This window comes from Mytilus californianus, unplaced genomic scaffold, assembly GCF_021869535.1.
Source record: "Mytilus californianus isolate M0D057914Y unplaced genomic scaffold, xbMytCali1.0.p SCAF_68, whole genome shotgun sequence".
Taxonomy (NCBI): domain Eukaryota; kingdom Metazoa; phylum Mollusca; class Bivalvia; order Mytilida; family Mytilidae; genus Mytilus; species Mytilus californianus.
In genome coordinates, this window is record NW_026262721.1 from 363,514 (window position 1) to 387,237 (window position 23,724).

Consider the following 23,724-nt stretch of genomic DNA (forward strand, 5'->3'; position numbering starts at 1 on the left):
AGTTATCCTTTATCTCTTTATTGTATATTAAACAATTAAAACAAAACAAAACAAAAATCGTTAAGTCCGACCGTAAACTAACAGTTCTAGTTTTGTAGTAAATCATGAGCAGCTATGTCATAAATAGTTTATGATAAAGATATTACTGTACAATGCCTACATCATTCTGTGTGCTTTTATAATAATTTCTATATTAACCTAATAATATACTATATTTTATTTTACTTGTATGATATGTACACAATAGAGGTCCATACATGTATTACCTTAAGATAATCATAACGACAAATAGAATGATCAAACAAAACAGTACAACATTCACAATGACGATTTCTCCTACAATTTAAAAACAGATATGTATATTTTTATTTTACGTACAACTAGTTTTATATATTATTAAGTGTGAGTGTGTTAATGCATTTAAATTGTACATGTTGTATATGATTTTGTTTCTCATAAGTATATTACATATACGCCAGAACAGTGGGAAATCTAGTGACAAAATATTATCTCCCCTGTAAACACTGAAAACTAGATCTTCTCAATGTTTGTCCCGTTTTAGAAAGGACGCTATCAATTATGAATTCACGGAAAAACGTTCTAGTAAATAGTGAAAATAGAAAAAAGTTGAAATAAGAACAAAACTTCCATTAAATGTATCATTTCCCTCTTAAATAGCAATCGACGAGTACAGCAGGCTATAGAAGCTTGATGTAAAATTGGTTTTAAATGTTGCTATGCGAATAAATTCCTGGAGTATCAAATGCAATTTATGTTTCTTCTGGCTGTATACCTCACTGGAACATGCTAATTATTCTTTATATTTATTCAGCTAGATCAGAGAAAATCAGGGGAAAAAATCCAAAGGAATCGATTGATATGCAGCAGAGACTAAACACTTTAATTTGAAATTAAGTTACTAAGCAAATTCAAACGAACCTTATCCCGATGTAAACATTAAATGTGAATTGATCGACAAGACCGCAAATACATATACAAAAATCGAGACGACCTTTTCTCAAAATTGCATGAAATAGTAGAAAGATACCTACTTTTTTAGAACAGTTTTTTTTAACGTTTTAACCTGCACAAACAGACTTTTAAATTGTTATGTTCACGAAAAGACAATATTTCTATATTGAATGTACATGTGAAGAGCAGATCGGTGTATTCGAAAACTTGGATGTGAAAAATAAATATATTTTGGAAAAATGTAACCTGCTAAGACTTTGGGGGAACACTCCAAAAATTAGTGACCGGATTCGAAAGATCTTTAGATTTTGTATGGACTTGATTTTTTCCATTTTTTTTTATCAATATGCAGCAAAAAATTATCATTTCTTAGATTTCAGTTTCACAAGCTTCTAATGCAATTATCTCCATACATACTAAACATAAAACGTCGTGTATTTGCATGTATATTTCTAATAACCCTTTTCAACAAATAATTTCTTTAAAATGTACTATTATTTTGAAATAACTTTTGATCAGTATCGTCGCCGGCATTGTTTTATTATTGACTTTCTGGACTCTATCATAAGAAGAGTGAATTTTCTTTTGTTTTTGTTCCGTAGATTTCCCACAGAGAAGAAAAACATATGGAACTTTGAGTTAACGGACATTTTTATTCAGTATTAGTAAGTGTATACGTACATGTAAAAGGCAAATTGTCAATTAACTACATAGACACAACTTTGTTAAGGTAATCAAGGATTATAACACTTTAACAGCATACTAAAAGTGAAAACCAAACAAAATTGACCACAAACCTGTCATAAGACAAAATAGTTGAGAAAAAAATTAGAAAAGAATAGATGTATTTACACTTGTATGCCATTATTTAAAACCACCTAAGGCCCAGCAAAATATGGCATCCTAATTTAAAACATTTGATATCATATATAATTGAAAAAGTTATGGTTGCGTGACATCAGAAAAATATTCGGAGACAAATATTGGGTCATTCGGAGACAATTCAGTTAAACCTCCAAAATGGTTAAATACATCTATTGGTTGAAAAGATCTCAAATTAACAATTGAAACGACATAACAATCATTTGTCAATCAACCAACCTCTGAAGTTATCAATGTTGAACTGATATCAATTTTGTTATGAGCACAAGCATTTTTTAAATTTGAGATTGGTTCAATGGTAATCAAGTTTACGAACGGAAACAGTTTCACACAAACCAGCCATCCCGCCAGCTAGCATGCTCTCCGCACTACCTAAAATTGATAAGCGGTAATTTTGTGGGAAAACGTGCTAAAAATACAGAATAATGTTTTTTCCTGATGCATTTACCAATATTACATTTATCACTTTGTTGAAGGGCTATACAGTTTGCTGGTGTGTCCAATATCTGACAGATTTAAATTATCATACCGAGTGTTTGATTCTTTTTGCCTGGATCTTGTACATTAAAAATGTTTGTAGAAGTATTTGTTGAATTTGAAGAAAACAGGCTACCATTATTCAAAGTTGTTGACGTGCTAAAAGGACCTACGAAATAAATATAAAAGAAAACTAAATTAATTATTAGCATTACATCAATCTAAGAACTCGAATTGTTTACAAGTAGAAGGTTTCTGTGTGGTATTTTATTTTTTTTTTGTTATGCAGGTAGAAACTAACGATGGATTGAGTGTTGAAAGATGGTTACCTTAGTCTTTCCTTCCTGCTAAGAACTGGTTCGATCCAACAAAAGCAACATTTAACCAGTCCAGACAAAAAAAAAGCTGTTTAAACAATCGATATCGTGTCAACACCAAACGATTTTAGATTACGACAAGCTGCGCCTAAATAGATTCAGAGCGCATATCCTGTACCAGGTTCCCAGTTTGTTGATCGTCCGTCCGTTTGTGAGATCATATCAACTTGACATTTAATACACATTTCATAATGACATGAAGTCTTGAAATATTTGTCAAATTTAGGTTCGACCTAAATTTCGTGGTTCAATTAACATAGGTATGTATCAGGTTACAGATTTAGGTTTATGAAGTAAACCATGAAATTAGGGCAATATAAATATAAAAGTCAGTACAAATGTTCAAATATATGGAAAAACTATGATTGTGTTTATTTTTCTGCGGAATACTTAACATGGAAATGATTAAGTGTGACGCGACATTGTGTTCTATGGAAACCACCTTTTTTAAAATAGTTTTAAGTTTTTTTATGCATTTTCAAGAAGATACTGTAATTAATGTAAAGCCGAGAATCATTTATCCAGTTTTTTATTGAATGGAATGTAACGAGTATCATTTTCTTCTACGGGCTCTGTACATCACTTATACATTAGAAAGGAAAATTTTCACTTGGTTGTGCAAGTACATTTTACCGATAAATAAATCAATGGCACAAAAGGTGGTAAAAATGCACGAAGTTTAAATTAACAATAAACTTTTACATGCCCCATATCAGAATAGAAATTAAAATAAGCTTTACATTATCATCAAGTTTAAACAACTTTTACATGTAAACAATATAAAAATACAAACACTATTTTCACATGCGTTATTACAGAAGTTAATGATAATTTCTATGGTAACCGTTGTAGTTAAGGAACTAGTTAAAAGCACAGAAAGAAAAGTTGTAGAACACTTACTAGAGGCCAAGATGAATCGATAGTTTACAGATTTTGTTTTAGTTGTTGAGGTAAGGACCTTCAGATGTTCAGAAGAGGCCTTTAGCTGATCAGATATGATAATGATATGATTGTTTACTATATGAATCTCTGTCGAGCACACGGACCTAAATATATAAGAATTTATAACTTCATTCTCAAGAAGTTCCGAGTTGTATTTACGTTATACCACCACCACATTGTTAGCTGCTTTGTCCCAATTAATTTCACGAAAAGAATATGTTTTCACATTAAAAAATCGCACATCAAATGACATTTTTTAAGGATAAATCCAAACAGTTTCACAATTAGAGAACAACATTTGAACTCTGATTAGTTGTCTCATTTACGATCATACCATATCACCTAATTTCTATATAAGAAATAAACAAATATATACACAAATCAAGCTAAGAAAAAGAAACCAAAGACATCGCATACACTTCAAAAAGATGCCTACCGGGTGCGTCGACAGGATAAGCATCTTCTGCTAGGCATGTATCACCCGCCATGCGAATTCACACTTAGTCAAAATATCATAATGAGGAATAGGACATAATCAGAGATTATGACACAATCAGTTAAATTACAGATCTGACTAATATAATGGTATCTAAAGATCTAACACCACGAAAGCATGTAGCTTATGGGTTAAGACACCGACACATCGTATCGGTCAACCAATTTGTGATGGTGACCGCTAAACGTAAGCAGTGTCGATTTCTGTCGTTATTTCTAATAACTCTGTTGGAACAGTTTTTGTGTAAGGAGCACAGCCCTTGTGAAAGAAGTTCGGATAGTGTGAACATGTACGAGCGTAAAATATTTGTAAATTAACTAGAGAACTCGTCATGTAAGAAAAGATCCCGCTTGCACATTTGCAATAGGCACAGTAACAAATAATTAATTTTGATACAAACAAAGAAATACATTAAATAGGGTTTCAATTAAGTTTTCTTAAACTAGAAAAAAAATCAGGATATTTTCTCAGTTAATATCAAGTTTCGTTAAAATCCTAACTGACTATGTTTTTTTTTAAATATATTGTGACAGACATTTCAAAAATGGTAGTAGACGGATAATTTTTGACATAGGGAACAGCATTTAATACCTTCAAATCAATTTGATTTCGAATCCTAGCACAACAAGATGATTTTCAAAATTTGTGGTTTGTTTTGTAACAAAAATCATTTTTTTTCACTGCAAATTCAACACCGAGAATACATTTGGAACAGCATGTCATTGTACCTATATATCAATTATAATTGCAATCCTAGCAAAAATCATGTTTCTCAAAATTTTAAATTCTTCAACAAAAAATAAGTTTTTACCACATTGAACATTATTAAAATATAGTTTATATGTAGGGGAAAATATCTCTTTTTGTAATCATTTAAGGCATTGCAATAATTTATTCAAAATTGATAAGATGTTGATGCATATCAATATCAATTGGACAGTGGTTAGTTTGCATCATCACATTGCTATCGGTGATAATTAAGGTTGCAATCCTGTAAATATAGACAATGCAATTTCCCATAGGAACTCCCTTTACGGCTAAAACTGTACCACTTTTACTAGGAAGTTTCGTAAAAAAATATATCCTAAAATGGAAATCTCATATATATATTATATATATGCACTACTATTTTTTCAAAGGTCAAAACATAGGGCTGTGCGGCATATTTTCAACATGTATATGCCCCGAACTTCTTAGAGTTTAAACTTATACTAAAATTCTGTACTACCCCTCCCTTCACTTTGGGTCTTCCATATATTTCAATTTGGACGCTATTCATGTTTTTTTATACTGATAACATTCCCAAGTTATGTCTCTACGAAGAGAAACATAGACATCATATCTGGGAACCAGTAGGTAAACAAAACAAAATATCTATGAATATTATATATCTCCCCAAAAGAGGCGTGGTTTTTGAAACAGCTGTATTTACAAAGTGCAACCTAAAAGAGTAATAAAAGATGAGTGTGATCATGTGTATAATTTCCATATATATATATATATATATAAGAAGCATATATACAATTTTAATATTTATATTTCAGATTATGTTTAAATCTATGTATTTCAATGTTTGGATTTTTACAGATAAAATAAACATTACAAAAATTAAAAAATACGCAAACTGTTTACTACATTTTTTTCTCATTTTGGCCTTGGGCTGTTTTCTGCTCTTGGTCAGGTTGTTGTCTCTTTGACACATTCCTCGTTTCCATTCTCAATTCTATTGTCACTGGGAATCAATTTCAAAAAGATGTTATTATACTGGCAATTTTTAATTTCGTTAAAACCTTTTGTACCCTCAAAATTGGTGTCATTTTTTTTAACAAATACCTAGTTTTTACTACAAAATTGACACTGGAATCAATTTGGAATAGGATATTATGCTTAAATATCAATTTCCGTTGCAAATCTAGCACATAAAAATGTATTTTCAAAAGTTTTTTTCACAATTTGTTTTTCAAATTCAAGAAAAAACAATTTGGAATCGGTATTATAATTTCAGTAAAATCGTAGAACAAAACAAATGTTACACCAAATGTAACTTTTTAACAAAAACTATGTTTTAACTGCAAATGTTTATCGACAGATATTTGACACTAGGGTCAATTTGGATGGCATATTAAACTTGCATACTAATATATCAGTTTTCATTGAAATCGTAACTCAAAACGATATTTCTCAAAATTTGTAATTTTTAACACAAAAAAATGTTCAACAAAATATCATATGCAAATATACATATTATGCACACCAACTGTGGAAAGTTTACTTTCTATTCAATCAAATTATACGTTGGATAGGTATGTTTTGTTTAAATTAAAAGTTGTAGAAATAAAATAAAAGTTACACCTTTTTTACAAAATTGCCACTTGATGTAAAACCTATCCAGCATTTTGAACATTTAAATTCAACAAAGCTTTTTACACAACAACGACTGGAATGACCCAGATACAAAAAGAGGTCTGACTATCAGACAGTGAAAATTAATTCATGCCTTGTCAAATAATGGTAACAATAGTAGCAAATATTTCCTCTTGAAATCTTCTGTGAACTTTTACTCGTAGAAATTTATAATATAAATTGTATACATGTTGACTTACTTATGTTGTTTTCGTCTTTACACAAAACAGCCAAGTGATCAGAACAGTTTCTCAACTGGTAGGTCAATGACTGAGTAAAATTGTTTCTTAGAATTGCAGCACACCTTTGATTTGCTTTGTCTAAAAGTGAAAACAAGACATTAATACTACATAGTTCCTGATAAAACAGATCTTTAATCATTACTCAATAATTAATCTATAATTATGTAAATTTATCTCTAAAACATAATCATGAACTAAAACGTAAAAGTTTCCTATCTAACAATCATGGTGCAACAATACTATATTGATTTGCAAAATGATAGTTTTTCGGTTTTTAAATGAAACGGCAACGGCAAAATCGTTAGTTCGATTCCATTGTGATAAAAATGAAATATTTTTATTTGATTTTGGGTCATGAAAAATCTTACTTTGGAAAGACCCATACTCAGTCCCATAATAAATACACCGAATATGATATCATTAAAATGCTTTAATTCTTGATGGACAATGTATTTGTTGAGTTTGGTGGATTGATATTTCAGTAGACAGTCGGTATTCCAGTTGGTACTAATTGTGCAGCACTACTTGCCTATTTGTTTTGTTCTTATGCATTTAAAACAGAATGTATACAGAAGAATCTAAAAGACAAAATTAAAAAACCCAATTCTTTCAAAGTTCATTTGTTTCACTTTCAGACAGATTGATGATATCATTTCACTCAATTACCGACATTTGAATGACGGCTTACATCATATACCCCAGTTAACTGGATATTAAGGATACTATTGAAAGTCCAAAGTCTGATTATTATCTTGATCTTTTCCTCAATATTGACACAACGGACGACTTCAAAGTTGAATCCATGACAAAGTGATGATTTCAAATTCTTAATTATCATCTTCCCATTATTTAGCAGTAACATACCATTCTGCTCCGTTGTATGGCGTTTAATATCTAATTTAATACGTTACGCTCGTGCATGTTCACACTATTTAAGGGTGTGCTTCTTACGCAAAAACAGCTCAAACAGATTTATGACACAGAATGACTGAATTCGACACTACATTAGTTTTACGTTACCATCACAAATTTGTTGAGCGATATTACAAATCATTAGTAATATGTTTTCGCGGTCATACATGTAGATATTTAGGTACCAGTATTATCATCTTATCTGTTAATTTTCCGATTGTGTCTTATTCACGATTGTGACATTTTGATTGAGTGTGGATTCGCATGGAGGGAGATGCATGCATGTAGGAGACGGTTACCCTGTCGACGCACCCGATCCAGCTCCTTTTACAGTTCATGCAGATGTATTTCCTAATTTGTTTTTACCTTGATAAGTCTTTTTTTAATTGAATTTACGATTAATTGAATAAATTAAAAGTAAGTATTACAAATATCTGATACGAGTTCTAAACTGAGTGCTAACAGTATCTCTTTATTTGATTCATGGTCTCGAAATTAGAATGGAAGGCAACGACAACTTGTACTGAATTGTAAGCCAACATTTTTGATTGGCATGATTGATACTGATGGCTATTATTTTAAAGGATCACAAAAGTAAGGTGAGTCTGACAATAACAGAAAATCATGTATTTTTTTAAGGGGATCTGCTAGTTTATTTGGGTGGTATCTTAATTTACAGACTCCATAAACAATACCTAGCCTTGTTGGCCCAGTGATCTAGGAAGCTGACACGATTTCACAGAATCATAGATTGAAACCTGCTGATGCAAATCTAAACATTGTTTGACTAAATTTCAGACGAAGAATTATGTAACTTACATAATCCCAGTGCATTTAAGTTTCTATTATTACCAACATGATCAGCAACTTTGCATTATTGAACAGAACAAATTAAAACTGAATACTATTTATATAATTTCATTCAACATGTTTACAAAGAGAGAATTCTCAACGTCTCCAGCACAAAAATTAGGTGATTAAGTCAACACTCTAGCAGTTGCAGAAATTAGTGTAATACCTGATTCTTTTCGACAAATTAAAATATATTGATAATGGTATACGTAATATGTTGATCTGCATTAATTAATGGCTTCATATTATAATGTAATGATATATGCAGTAAGTATGTTACCTTCTTCATACATGAAGTAGCCTAGCCATGTTTCTCGGAATGCGCTCTGGTTGTTCGAAACAGATTCGTTCTTTAGTAAACAGCTGTGAATAGTAAAAATCCATGTCCCGAAACGACTGTCACCTACAATATTATGTTATTTGAATTACAATTAATTTTAAAGCTTCTTGTAAATTCAAGGTAGATAAACGACAAAGTACAGTGTATCATGTATCCCAGCGCATATACCATGATAATAATTGCGATGTCAATTTCTTATGAGTTTTTTAAATGTCGCCTTTGTATCTTCCGCCACTGTATTACAAAGACGTGATCATTATTTTTTAATTGATTACTTTGAAAGATGTGATGATTACCATATCATTACAAAATCTCTATTTATTACTACAGCATTGGATAGTTACAAACCACCACGACAAACTATTGTTTATTCCATGAACATTGGTTTTTAAATGATTATAAATGAAATTAAAACAATAAAAGGGCGTATAATAATAGAAATAGTAACTGAAAGGATTCTGACACCAATCAAAGGGGTCATCAATACTGAATAAGAATCAAATGCAATAGTGCGAGGTTACATGTAAAAACCTGACTGAAGAATTGTTTTGAAAATTGTGAGGTCATGAGAAAGAAACGTAGACATTTAAAAAAAAAACAGTCAACCCGCGATAGTCGATCAACTAAATGCATTATAGACGGAACGTTTGTTAATTTTAAAACTATTCTGGCGAAAAAAATAATTTGTACACATAGACTCATATTAAAATACTAACCTCCTGTACAAACAGCCGTCATTTTTAAACTGCAATCAGCGGTTGTGAAAATACCATTTTTTATGGCGAGGCAGTGATGATTACGGGCGTCTTTATTGTCCTTTTGTATAGATTTATACCTAAATTCTAAGGTATATGCAATATATTAATGTAGCATCATGGCATACATCTGTATAAACGTAGCAATTGCATTCGTTGTAAATACATTGTACGAAAAGATAAACAATATATGACAGCCAAAACCAAACACTCAAACTTTGCAGTGATCTTCAGAGAAAATGAATGGAAATTAAATTAGCTTTTCACCTAGTACATCCAGAAGAATGTGACAAATTTAGGATACCGAACAAATTATGTTTGAATTGGAATAAACAAGTAATATGCGTAGCTGAATACACGAACGAGAGAAAACTGTTTTGTGACAATGGTACATTTTTGGTGAGCTTGCATGTTGAAAACTTTTTTTGTAAAAATAAACTACTTTAACAAATGTCAGTAAAGTGTATTTTACATACAAATATGCCAAAGTAACGCAAGAAAAATGTTCAAATAAAAAAGGTAGGTAAAACAGCGTCTGTTCACATACTGTTGTCATCAACATATGTTAGCACTAAGTAACTCGTCATTTATCTTAAAAATTTAGAATAACAAAAAGATCAACCAATGATTGAAGAAAACTATGGCAGGTAACCTGAGTGAATTTTGAGTAAATAATTTGATGTAAAAAAAAAAATTAAACATTCTATTTCGTGTAATATGTTAATTTTGGATTTCATTGGTTTTTTTTAAAAACATTTATTTGTCAACGCTTATAATACACACTGTAGTTTGGGATAACATAATTCGTTTATTAGTTATAATTGACTTTGAACTAGCTTTCAGATCTTATATCGATGCTTTGTGTCTAATGTGTTTATGTTACTTGTTTTGTGCCTCGTACCGATCTTTTGATTCAAACCAATGGCAATTTATTTTTACACGTTATTCTTATGGTGTGCTGTTACACCATTGTCCCAGAAAATGTACAAAGGTATGTCTTTAATCTAACGATGCACCGATACGTATTTCCAAAAGGCATAAAAAAACAAGGTAATTGTAATCTGTGTTTCAATCAAATATAATTGCAAGCGAGTAGATTTTAAAAATAATCTGCCATGGCATACCTGTTTCAAATTTGAAGATTGGAAGTGATGAATGTGACATTGAATAAACTTCATCAACATTTCCTGTATTTGTTGAAATTGGGTTAATGCATACTGGAAGCTTCTCTAAATCTGACTTCAAATCAGTCTTATGAATACACTTGCAAACATGTTTCTAAAATAACAAAGCTGAACAGTTATTTATAACATAAAAAAAACCAAGTCAAATCTCTATTTACTGAAAACTAAATTAACAAGTCACTTCTTTTTTTCTGAAAAGAATGTAAAGTAAATTATTCGTAGCCTAAAACTCAGGGTAATTTCTAATATAACCGCAATTTATGAGCTGCCTTAAGATCGTAATTATAGGTACGTGTATATTCAACATGTTTTACAAGTCCTTAGATAACAGAATACTCGTCTAATCTGTAATTTTACCGACTTTGTCATCTTCCCGATTGTAATGTTTTAACTGAGTGTATATTTGCATGATTCCCCAACTTTCTGTTTGTTACACTGATTCTCTTCTTAATCGATTTTTGAGATTTGAACATATAAGCTACTGTCGCCTTTATAAGTATACATTGGGAGGTGAAGTTATTCTACAAACACCTCGTGTCAGTAATATCCGACTCGGACAAGTATATGACATAAATGTAACTTTATTTTGAATTGCATAGCATAATTAAGCTTGATAGCATCTTGAGTTGTATAAGTAATAACATACCGTGAACTGAAACCATATAATCATACAGATGTAACTAGTTCTTAAAATCAAAATATAAACATGAAAAGACAATTATGAGGGTTATCATATCACATCTTAGCTTAAGGTCTCCTCCGACCATTTATCCTGAACTTAATTATATCTTTCACTTTGTTTCACCAGGCTTGTTAGTTGCGCCGTTTATGCAAATATTTAATTATCCAATCATTCGAGTGACAAAAAAACCTAAGAAATTTGAATACAAGTTTTCCATCCCTCCAATCATAAACTGATACTTTTACCTTTGTATTCATCAAATGTGTTTTTGACTTAATAAATTTAAATGAATAAAACAACGGAAATCAGTTAATAAATATCGAATCGACGTCAGGGAACTCCGGAAAATATTTTTGGAAATATTTAAGTTTACTCAATAATGTTTTTATTTTCCGTAATACGGATACCGAAACTTTTGTATGGAAACTAAAAGATAACTGAATATGACATCTTTTTGATAACTGAATCTCTTACCCGACTGGAAAAACTAACCTTGTGGAGCACAATGAAAGATCGGATTTTAATACGTTAGTTGACTACCAAAATGACACAAAAACAAGTAGAATATCGTTTTAGATCTGATTCTAGTTAATGTTCAACAACTTATCTTTCTGCCTTTTGAACAAGTTTACGGATTATCATCACTGAGCTTGATATTTAACCTTGTAACAAAGCATAGAAAAAATAGTTGAAGACCTTTTGACTCACTACACTACACTTCCAAACAATATCATCAAGCAAAAATGTATTTAATCAAATCTAAATGCATGTTTATTTGTTGGAACACAGTTAAAACTTTGTTCTGTAATGAAAAAGATATATATGCGAAATATAATTACTAGAAGTATGATAATAGGATTAAAGATATACACGTTCTCCTGAACAATAACTACATACGTTTCGCCAATTAAGTTAATCGATATGTTATGTATTATAGATACAATGGATAAGGGTTGATTTTTGAAAAAGAAACCATGAGCCTAGAGGACAAATTGTTTGTTTTCCATTGATCAATGCTTATCCATTGTGTATTTAACTTAAACTATTGTGTTGTTTTCTTTTCAAAACTAAACCCTTTTATTAATTAGAAGGTATTGTAAGTGTTTAAATAAACATGTTATCATGTTCAACGATGCATTAATAAATCAAAGTTCACAGTTAATTGGTTAGAGAAATAAAAATAAAACATACCACGTCTGTCTTTAAATTATTATGCATCTGAATATTATCCGTAATTTACACAATAAGACATATTCGAACTTATTTCTAAGTATATATAATAATTATGTTACCGCAATTTCTAGCAAGAAACCTAATTCTAGGCGCATCACGATTTACTCGCGGGATTAGCGGATAAAAATTTGTAAAGATATGAAGTAAAACAGATAAAATCCTACCATATTTATAAAACAAAAATGGACAAATTTAATGAAAAACTTTTCTTTTCAAATACAAGTTTTTGAAATAGCCAATAATAATCTATGTATAAACGGGAAACCCCACTATTATAACAAAAATATCCAAAACAATATACAAAATAAGAAAAACGGAAAAAATAAAGAATAGGGACAACAAAGAAAAAAACAGGGATTTGAACCTAAATCGACAAGTCTCTACTTCTTCTGGGGGGTTCGATTCCCAGTGAAGGCATATAAAAATTACAAAAGTTGAAGGTAAGTTTTTGAATTAATAACATTAGTGAACAGAAATCAGTAAATTAGCCAATTCAAACTTAATGAAATTAGACACAAAGGAAACAATTGAATATAATTTGTTGAGTCCATTTCAGCGACAGATTTAGGAAGAGTTGATTCTAGCAAAAGAAATGAGAACCAATTACTCTCCTTTGATAACAGACTTGTATCTTTATTATTATGAATGACACAATATTTCAAGAGCTTGCGTTTCCTATCACGATTTCCTCGATAGAGGGTTGTTGCTTTTAAGTAAGACATTGAACCAAGGGTTCCTAATGGTAATGTTGAGGTCGTCCTTTTGGAAGTTTTTCGGATGCAATCATACGTTGGTTGACCATTATAGAACATATTCGCCACAAATATCTACATATATGTCCCATTGTCGTTGCCACAATCCCTACCTCTCATAAAAAGATTACTTTAGTTGTATTTGGCCAAATCTATCGGAATTTTAGACCCTGAAAACTCTTCAACTTACATTTGTACTTGATTTTGGCCTTATAACTTTTTTGATTCGAGCGTCATAAATAAAACCCGTTGATAAAATTTTGAAACAAAGATTCCAACTTCCTCATGCAAAGTTGACTGTAGATGAATTTGTCTATTTTTAGGTCCCTTTTGGTCATATAGCTCTTAACATGTTTAGGTGTTATACATCCTTAGCTTTCAAATGTTTGGGTTTGATCGGTCCTGATGAAAGGTATATCCAGAAAAGCGCGTCTTTTGTAGACGAAACGCGCGTCTGGCGTAAAAAATTTCAGCCTGGTATCTTTAATGAGATTTTCCTCGTCTCAGTTCTGACATCAGTAAAATATAATTATCATCGCCGAATCTGCACTTACTATGAGCAACATGAGGGTTGCCACATGTGGGCGAGGATCTGCTAAATCATACGGAGCACCTAATATCAACCCGGTATTTTATTTGGGTTCATGTTTCTAATCAGTCTTTAGTTTTCTTTGTAATGTCCTTTATTATATTCCGAGCCTCTTTTTTCGCTCTGACTGTGTTTATAACGACGTTTGATATTTCAATAAAAGTTATAAAGATAGTCATTGAATTATTTTGTTACCAGTTGCTTGGTTGCTGTCGGCGATATTTATTTTTTTTTTGTATATTTGAAGTTTTAAAAATGTCACTGGTTGCTTTTTTGAATTGTTCACATTTGTCAACCTTAGTACTTTTATAGCTTATCATAGAGTATGGACCTTCGCTCATTATTGAATGCCGTACGATGATCTATATTTGTTTACATCTTTGAGTTTTGGTCTTTATGGATAGTTATCTCTTGTGCAATAATACCACATATGCTTATTCTTATAATGAATGGCTGTGTTAAAAAGGTTCCTTTTAATCCTTTTATGGTCAATCCTTTAATAGTGTCCGTTAAGCGAAGTAACAAAAACAAAACTTTATTTGAAATTATTTTAAACATCTGTGACAGAAAGTAAAATATGAAATCTGCAACATTGCGTTACAATTATAAAAAAATGCAGATTACTTTATATATTTGGTCTTAAAACCGTGTTTAATCTCATAGATTTTTGCTTTTAAACAACGAATATTAATAAAGGTTTCCAATGGGATAATGTATGGTTTTTTTTCAATAAAGCCATTCAGAACTTTTAGATTGAAAGACAAGTTCATCTTCTAGTACGTAAAATCTTCTCTGGGGAATTTAAGCGCAACCAAGGTTCCAATTTCCTAGGCAAAGTTGACCTTAGAATAATTTGGCTAATCTTTTAATATCATAAAACTTCTACGTATATTTACATCCCTGGCTTTCAATTTCTTTTTAAGTATTTCAGCGTTCCTGACGAAGATGAATCCGGAAAAGCGATTCGGACGCACGATACTTATAAAGAGTTATCGTCATTATATAATTGAAATAGAATTTATTTTTCTTTGATAGCTTTTCTGAAATTTAACATTGCAAGCTTTCTTATTTCTGATGCTTAAAATCTGATTTTGAAACATCACTAATCTTAATGTAAAACTTAAAAGAGTTACATTAAAAATTGAACATGGTTTTACATAATATGTGATACCTATGATTTTGTTGTATGGGCTGTGTCTGTAAACATTAATCATTGGATTTTTATAAAATGTGATAATTTTTCTATAAAGACACAGAGCTCCACATTGAGGGAAATTAAGGCTGCTGAAAAAGTAGTTCGCTCGTTAATAAAAAAAAGTGATTCAGTTGTATACAAATCAGCCTATACAAATGAACGACTTTCTTTGGAGGAAATGTATAGGGCATATCAAAATCGGTGAAAGTAATTATTGTGTATGTATTTCAAAGGACATTATATGAACTTTTGAATTTTTCGTAACGTAAATGCAGTACCAGATCAAATTTTGACCTAACGAAATATTGTTTATTGCTTAAGGTGGCTCGGGTGTCTTCCTCCATCTTGGATTATGACGTAGCAGATAACGTTGGTTAGATCTTTGATTAAATGTGCAAATTTTGAGAGTAGTATGCAATTTATGTGTAAGACTTTTGATATAATTATAGAAAATTGTATGTTTTATCATAATTATTGCTATAATTTCTCAAAAACACCTTATTTGTGTTTGATAAATTTTTTTTCAACTTTGCCAAATAAGGGGAGATAACTCCGATAAAGTCATTTTTATAATAGAAAGTGTTGTGAATTTACATTTGTATGTACATTAAAATAGCTTAATTTAACATTTTGGAATACAAGCATTCTAAGGATATATTCAACGTGTATTATTATAACTTTTAATTCTTGATAATAACAACGTTTTATCACGTATATATTTACCCTTTATATAATCATTTTGAATTTCTGTTTCGCGTCGTACCAGAAAATATATCTGTTTATTTATGTATTGCATCATGTTCACACGAAATAAACTGATTACAGTAGAAAAAAAAGATAAATTCATTGGAGTAAACACTATCGCAACCTGACACAATACCTACCGTGAATAAAGTTACCAAATGTTTTGGACAAAATATCAACAATTATGATAGTAAGCATCAGTAATAACATAACAAAGTAATTCATCTGTCTAAAAGTAATAACATATAAATTCGACTTCAGAATAAAACATCTGGAAATTATTTGGTTGTTATTCTTTACAAGGTTGATTGATTGATTGGTGATTGCTTTACGTCGCATCGCACCGTTCTTTACAATGCCTTTTCTTTGAATATCAATACTGAATACTTACAAAATATGTAAAAAAAACTGATTTTGATGTACAGAAATATGCACATTTGAAAACACTTCTTGAGTCAATGGCGCGTGAACTGTTTTCAAAATAGTGGTTTAAAGTTATTTTTATATCAGTAGAAGGAACAGATACGTCCAAGCAACCTGAAAATAAGTATGAATAGTGTGAAATACAAATGTAAAAAGCATGTTATATATAAAGTAATTTAGATGGACAATTCTTAAATCAACTTTTGCACAAGAATATAGTTATTTTAAATGTCTTATCTTAAAATATGCGGTATTTTGTATTGGTACTTTTATAATGTTGACAGGGGTCAGATATAATTCATACAATGCCAATCAATAAATTTTGCAATGAGGGAAGAGATCTTTATGAAAAGATTTGGTGTTCTTCTAATCAGGTGAGTATTTTTCACCATCCCCTTTGAAGAAGTGGCTTCTCAACAATATCAGTTCCCTGAAATAAATAATTAGCTTTGCATAGATGTGTTCAAAATTATTTGACAGTAGGCAGCTGTAAAGTTTAAAGAAATAATGTGCTGAAAGAGGTGGCAATTTCAAATGATTTTTTATCTTATTTACACAAATGAATAAACTTTATATTCGTCTGAGCAGAATTTTTTTACCGATTGTGTCCGATTCCCGATTGTGACATTTTGACTGAATGTGGATTATCATGGCGGGTGATGCATGCATAGCAAGGGATGCTTAACTTGTCGACACACCCGGTCTCGCTCCTTTTGAATTTCGCGCGATTCCCTCAGTCAATTTTTGTTTGTTACCTTGATTTGTCTTTTCTATCGCTTTTCATCGCTGTGGATAGTAAGAAAACAATTGATAGTAAATAAATGTTATTTCTGGCATATTTATGTAAGTGTAACAGAGAAAAGCACGAAAATAATTAAAATTAAAAGAAAAGAAAACAATACCGTTATTTTTAAAAGAGAAAGTGCAAAAAAATTGTCCTTTCCCCAAACACTGTTTCCCTTATTGAACATTAGATTATTTGTGTTTTATTACACTTCCCTATGGGATGAAGAACTAAAATTATAAATGTTTACGTGAAAAAGGTAAAAAAATATAAATTATGGAGTGTTATAAAAAAAAACTTGTTGGAAATATTAAATAAACTGCACTCGTTTGAAGGGTATTATCTGTCATTTGACAGTTTTGATGTCTGCGGTTTGTATACTACCCTACAATGCAATCTCATTAAAGAAATATAGAATTGTTCTATTCATTAAATTGTCATTCTGCAAATTTGGAATTTGTACGAGATTTTTTCATCGATAGTTACAGTATACATTAACACACCATAAAACGTTGCCCAGTTTGATGTACGACTCATTGAAGACGTCCATGCGGTGAAGTTATTGGGCAATTCTGTAGATTCATAATGATTCTTTGTGTACATGTCGACTACAGATGGAACTTTGTAGGTTTTCTGTGCGTCCGTCCATGTTACTGTATGAAAGAATATATTAAAATTCTGTTCAAAGTACAGTAAATGTCAAGAGAAATAAGATCACATGGAAAGATCGTTATTTTGAGACTACATGTTTTTCAAATAAAATGTTATATGATTCGCTAGTGAATAATAAAAAAGAACCGTCAGTAGGGATAAACAGGTGGCTTAAAATTCTACCAATGCAAGAAGCTCCAAATATGAATTCACTATATAACTTTATTTTTAAATATTTAACTGAAAATAAATTAAAAATATTCAGATGGAAATTACTACAGTTTATTGTACCAACAAAAAAGCTTTTATTACAATGGAAAATAACTAATAATGATATGTGTAATTTTTGTAACATAGAAGAAGATTATGATCACTATTTTTTCAATTGTTCTTATTTGACAAGATTTTGGCAGCAAATATACGATCTCTTAAAAAGGAGTAATATAGATTTTTTAATAAAACTACAACACCTGATATTTGGATACAAAATCACAGACAACAAGTATTACTCAATAAATTTTTTAATTACAATACTTAGTTTTTCAATATATAAATCATACTATGTATCTGAGCAGAAAACAAAAAACATAGACGTCTACAGAATTTTTGTCAATGAATACACTAAGAGAGTAGACACCAATATTAATGGACATAAGACAATAAGTCCAATGTTACTAACAATTAAAAGGAACATAATCAGTGAATAATTTTTTTTTTATGATGAACATATGATAGACATCGTTCATCATCAAAATCTGCCAGGAATCCATATTGATAAATCTCTTTCGTGGGAAAATCAAATTGACAAACTTTGTGCAGTAATTATAAGCAGACTGAATATTATGGGCCAACTCAAAGCATATCTTCCAGTAAGTGTTCTCAAACTATATTATGATGGATATATACGTTCATTTGCTGATTACTGCTGTACCGTTGGGGACAATGCTTCACATATATTGACAAATTATATAAGTTACAAAAGAGTGCAGCAAGAATCATTTTGAATGCAGGTTTTGATATATCTCCATCAGTTATGTTTAAAAAGTTAGGATGGCTTACCAGTTATAATAGAACTAAATATTTTATGGCAGTGACGGTATATAAGTGTATGAATAATCTAGCACCTGAACATTTATCTGAACTATTTTCAAGTTCTTCAGTTGTTAATAACTACGCATTAAAATCATCTTCCCAAAATAATATATTTGTTCAACGATTTGAAACTAATGCGGTATGGGCTTTGTTCATTATTGAAGGCCGTACGGTGACCTATATATAGTTGTTAATTTTTGTGTCATTTGGTCTCTTGTGGAGAGTTGTCTCATTGGCAATCATACCACATCTTTTTTCTTATACTATATGTATTCTGGAACCTTGTTGTGGAATTCCTTGTCTTTGACTTTGAAAGAAAGTAAAAGTATAAATGTTTTTAAAACAAAATGTCAAGCTTATCTCTTGAAAACACATGAAGAGACTTTTTCTCATTTTTACTACAACAATTAATATACTTTTAAGTCAATGGTATTTGTCTACTGTACTATATTTGTGCTCTTGTATACAGTTTATTAGTATGTTTTTGCTTATCTATTACCCTTTTGTTTTATTATCTTTTAAAAATTATGCTTTCTTGTATGTAGATGAAGAAGGGATTAAATTGAAGGTCACATGAATACGGAATCAATGAGGTCGAATTATTCACTTGCAAGTAAATAATTTTATAGCGATGTTTCTAAGCTTATTTTGACAAAATTAAACCGAATTGGCTGCTAAAAGCGAATTATTATTTCACTATTTCACTTTCATTAATGATTGAACAAAAAAAATCATATTTTTTTTGTTTATATCTCGTAGTTAATGCCCCTTTAACAAAATACTTGTTTTTAAATTCTATGTATGATTGTAATTTTATCAGTTAACTAGATTGCATTATATACATGTACATGTATATTGCTTAGAACAGAGAAGCTAGAAGTTGCTTATCATTTTCACGATATTCTTAAGTGAAAACAAAATCAGAATTTGAGGACTGATTTTTTGAGACCGTGTGGGGTCATATTGTTACAATTTAATCATTTAATTTAACTTATCTAATATCGGGCGATTTGGCAAGAATGCGCGTTTTTCATTGAAGACTGTATAAGATGACAATTGTCTTGTTCTTGCTGTCTGCCGTACGAAAATAAATCGGTGCATGGTATTGAAATTTATTGAAAGGTGCATTTCATTTGAGCAAACATTCAATATATTGAACTTATTCAAATAAAAAAAAATCTTGCCAATTTAAAACCTATCATCTGATTCAAACTGATTAGGTAAGCGTACTAGTTTAATCGACATGTTAAAATTATTTGCTACTTGATTTGGCGGCATGATAAGTATCATGCTTTAAGACAGACAACATAGCTGATCTGAAAAGTACACCATCTACGTGCCACTATACAACATGTACTGTGTTTCAACCCTAGGTAAAGCCGACGAGGAAAGACATTACTCAACCAACGAAAAAGTCATTTGCGCTGGACACAGAGCAGGCGGTGGTGACACGATGGTATAGAAGCAAGGGTACGAATCCCGCTGAGGGAAGAACAAAAATATGCATTGCAGATCTAACATTGCTGGGCTAAATTTTAGACGAATAATATATATTGTGGTGTTAGCCCTGTATAATCACGTGTTATTCGATGGAGAATGTCTGTCATAAAATTGTCACATGTTTAAACGTATATATTACTTCGTCTCAAATTTAGCGAAACAATGTTAGATCTGCAAATTTGCGTTAGCACATTTTTGTGCTTCCCTCAGCAGAATATCTATACATATAATATATATAGGTAAACAGAAAAAAATATGAACAGTGGAAACTAATGAATAAAAACAGAATACACACATGTTTTGAATAGTAAATGCATACATACAAATTCTGCAACTTATAGTTTAGCAACATTTAAACAATAAATCGGACTATATAAAAAGGGGAAGACGGTATAAAGACTGCAATTAAAAATCACGAGAACGGAGAAAACAGATAAAACCATTACCAAAAAGAAAAAAAACGAAAATACATTAACCCTAAAAAAAGTAACAGTAACAGCCAAAAAAGCACTGCACGCCACATACAAACAATGGGTGAACTCGTGTGCTCGAAAGGTATCGTTTTAAGGTAGATTCAATAGATAACGCCATCTTGGATTGTACAATAGCAGTACACAATCGGTCTAGTTCTTTGCCTAAATCTGCAAATTTTGAGACAGATTTGCAATTTATGTGCAAGACCGTTTATTTGTATAAGGAAAAATATGTGATTCATTGCATTCTCCAAAATGTTTAAACAAATACATGTACCAAATATTTGTGTTTTTTAAAATCAATTTTTCAACTTAGCAATTTAACTCTAATTATAGTAAAACTTTTATACTGGAATGATAGTGAAATTTTCAATTTTTCCTTGTAGCAAGAAAACAAGTTTGGTGACACCATTTTTCTTCTTATTCTTAAAGCATAGTATAAAACCTATCTTCTCATATTTTATTTCAAAATTCTATCTCATACATTTCTTTTTATTCACAAAAATTTGTTTTTTCATAAACAATCTATGCAAATTTGGGCAATTTTGCCCGACTTGTAGCTTGAAAAATAGCACGGTGACACATATTTTTTATTATATTTTTGAAAAAAGAATATTGAAATCTTCATTTTGGCAAAGTATAAGAAAATTCTATCTGAGGAAATATATACCGATGATCCACCTTAAGAAGAGAAAATAGACCTACCTCGATGTGTATTGAAATAATAATTTGCAGTCACAACATCGGTTTTTAAAAGTGAAATAGTCATTAATATTAAACGCCACATTTCTAAAATGGTGTAGGAAGTAATTATAAAACAGTTTATTTCCTGGTTGAAAAACGGATTTGAATACTTCTATATTGTATCATTGAGGATAGCATGTATAGAGTATTAATAACTTTTTTTTCAATTATTACTAGTTTTTATTAAAATGTTTTTTCTACTACTCAGTCGTGTATTGTTTAGATGTGATAGTGTGTGTGAGAGATTTTCCTACGCAATACCAAGTAAATGTTAATATATACCAAACATTTTAAAAAGTACTTGTGATTTGAGAAAACATTGCAGATTTGTGAAAGAATAGTAGAGTCATTCTGTTGCTAAAATTTCTCATTTTAAACTTGACAATTCTTACTTCAAACAGACATTTCTCATTTCCAAGTTGAAAGTTATGAATGAGAAATATCAAGTTCGATATGAGAAATATCAACTTAAAACTGAGAAATGACAAGTTTGAAATTAAAAATTAACGGATGTGCTACAAGTCCTTCCACGAATTTTCTGATGTTTAAAAAAGCCAAGGGCACAAGTCTACTAAAGAAATTACATTTAATGGAATTTCTGACGATTTATTAGATTGAATGACACATTTAATAAGTAAGCATTAAGAAAACATTTATGTAAAGAGTGCAATCATGTCTAATCTGGTCTTTATTAGGACTTGGAACCCCAGGGTTTTGTTTTGGGTTCTCTGCTGTCTTTAAAATACATTTTAAAATGATATAACTGACAGCCTTAATAGATTCTAATTTAGCTAGACTTTTTGGACATGATTCTTTGCTGTCATATTCTAGGGACAATTATTATTAATAAGTTTAAAATGAGATAAATACTGGCCTAGTAAGTGCTATACATTACTGGTCAAACGCCTGGCTTTTTGATTTTCATTTGGTGAAATCTAAAGCCCTGATTTTCGAAATTGATGTCATCCCTAGAATGGGGGTCTCCTTTGGGGGGGGGGGGTTCTGATCCCGGATCCCACTTACTGTCTTGTCAGATTCCCGTATCCCGCTTACACTATGTACGTAAGCAATTCTCATTTTTTTGTAATTTCCCGTGTCCCGCTAGACTTCATTTCCCGTTTTCACGGAACAATAATTTGACTTTCACGTGTCACGCTTACAAAAAATCGGCAATCCCGCGTCACGCTTAGACCCCAATGAGACCCACTAGAATGAATAAAAAATTCAATAATAAAAATGTTGAACTTGTAAATGACCTGTGTCGTTTTCATTTGATGGAAACTGGTTGACACATATAGATAATATTACTGATTCAGCTCTCAAACAATTAAATGATATCCTACAATTAAGGTTGACATGATAGAAATGGATTTATTTATAACTATCATTGGAAAAGTTTTAGAGTATGCTTTCGTCGTTTGGTGTGGATGTTTCGAAAGAGACCCCGGGCTGACAAACCAAAAGAAATACAGCTTAAACCTGCTCGAATAATGAATGACATATCAAATTTACAACTGATGAAGTCTTAAAGTATGAAACGTGGTTGGATATCTAAAGTTAATTTTATTTTATAGACAAAACCAAGGATTTTTTTATTATAAAATGCATTATGGAATATGTCTACATTATTTAACCAATTGTTTATCTCCCCTTATATCAGATGTAAGTGGCTTTTACTTCCAAAGTACCCAAAGGTGCAGGCTTAGAATATCCGCTAATTAATTTATTCCATTATCTGTCCAAATTTTGAATAATATGGACAAATTTATTCGTGATTATTCAACCTTATCTGTCTTCAATTAAAGATTTACAAGCCTCTGATGTAAAACCCCAGAGTACGTACAATAAAGAACGTAATCGAATTCTTAATGTTTTACATATGACATCGACTCAGATGTGGATCACTTTACGAAGACGCCTTCCACTGTCTACTCGAGTGTCCTTTGTACCATAAAAGCTTCAAAAAAGATCTTTATTTTCAGATATTGATGGAGGTATACCTTAGAGTTTTGTTATTTAGGGAAAATG

The 23,724-nt window shown here is 30.8% G+C and overlaps 1 protein-coding gene across 1 annotated transcript; it reads right to left on the reverse strand.

The window, feature by feature from the left end:
* Nucleotides 1–262: 262 nt before the first annotated feature.
* LOC127707382 (uncharacterized) lies at nucleotides 263–10,957 on the reverse strand. Its single transcript, XM_052211866.1, has 6 exons — nucleotides 10,775–10,957; nucleotides 9,612–9,737; nucleotides 8,836–8,958; nucleotides 6,750–6,869; nucleotides 2,384–2,500; nucleotides 263–336 (listed from the first exon to the last, which is right to left on the reverse strand). Exons 1-6 carry the CDS (start codon nucleotides 10,812–10,814, stop codon nucleotides 263–265), a joined length of 600 nt encoding a protein of 199 aa, XP_052067826.1. The 5' UTR covers nucleotides 10,815–10,957.
* Nucleotides 10,958–23,724: the final 12,767 nt, after the last annotated feature.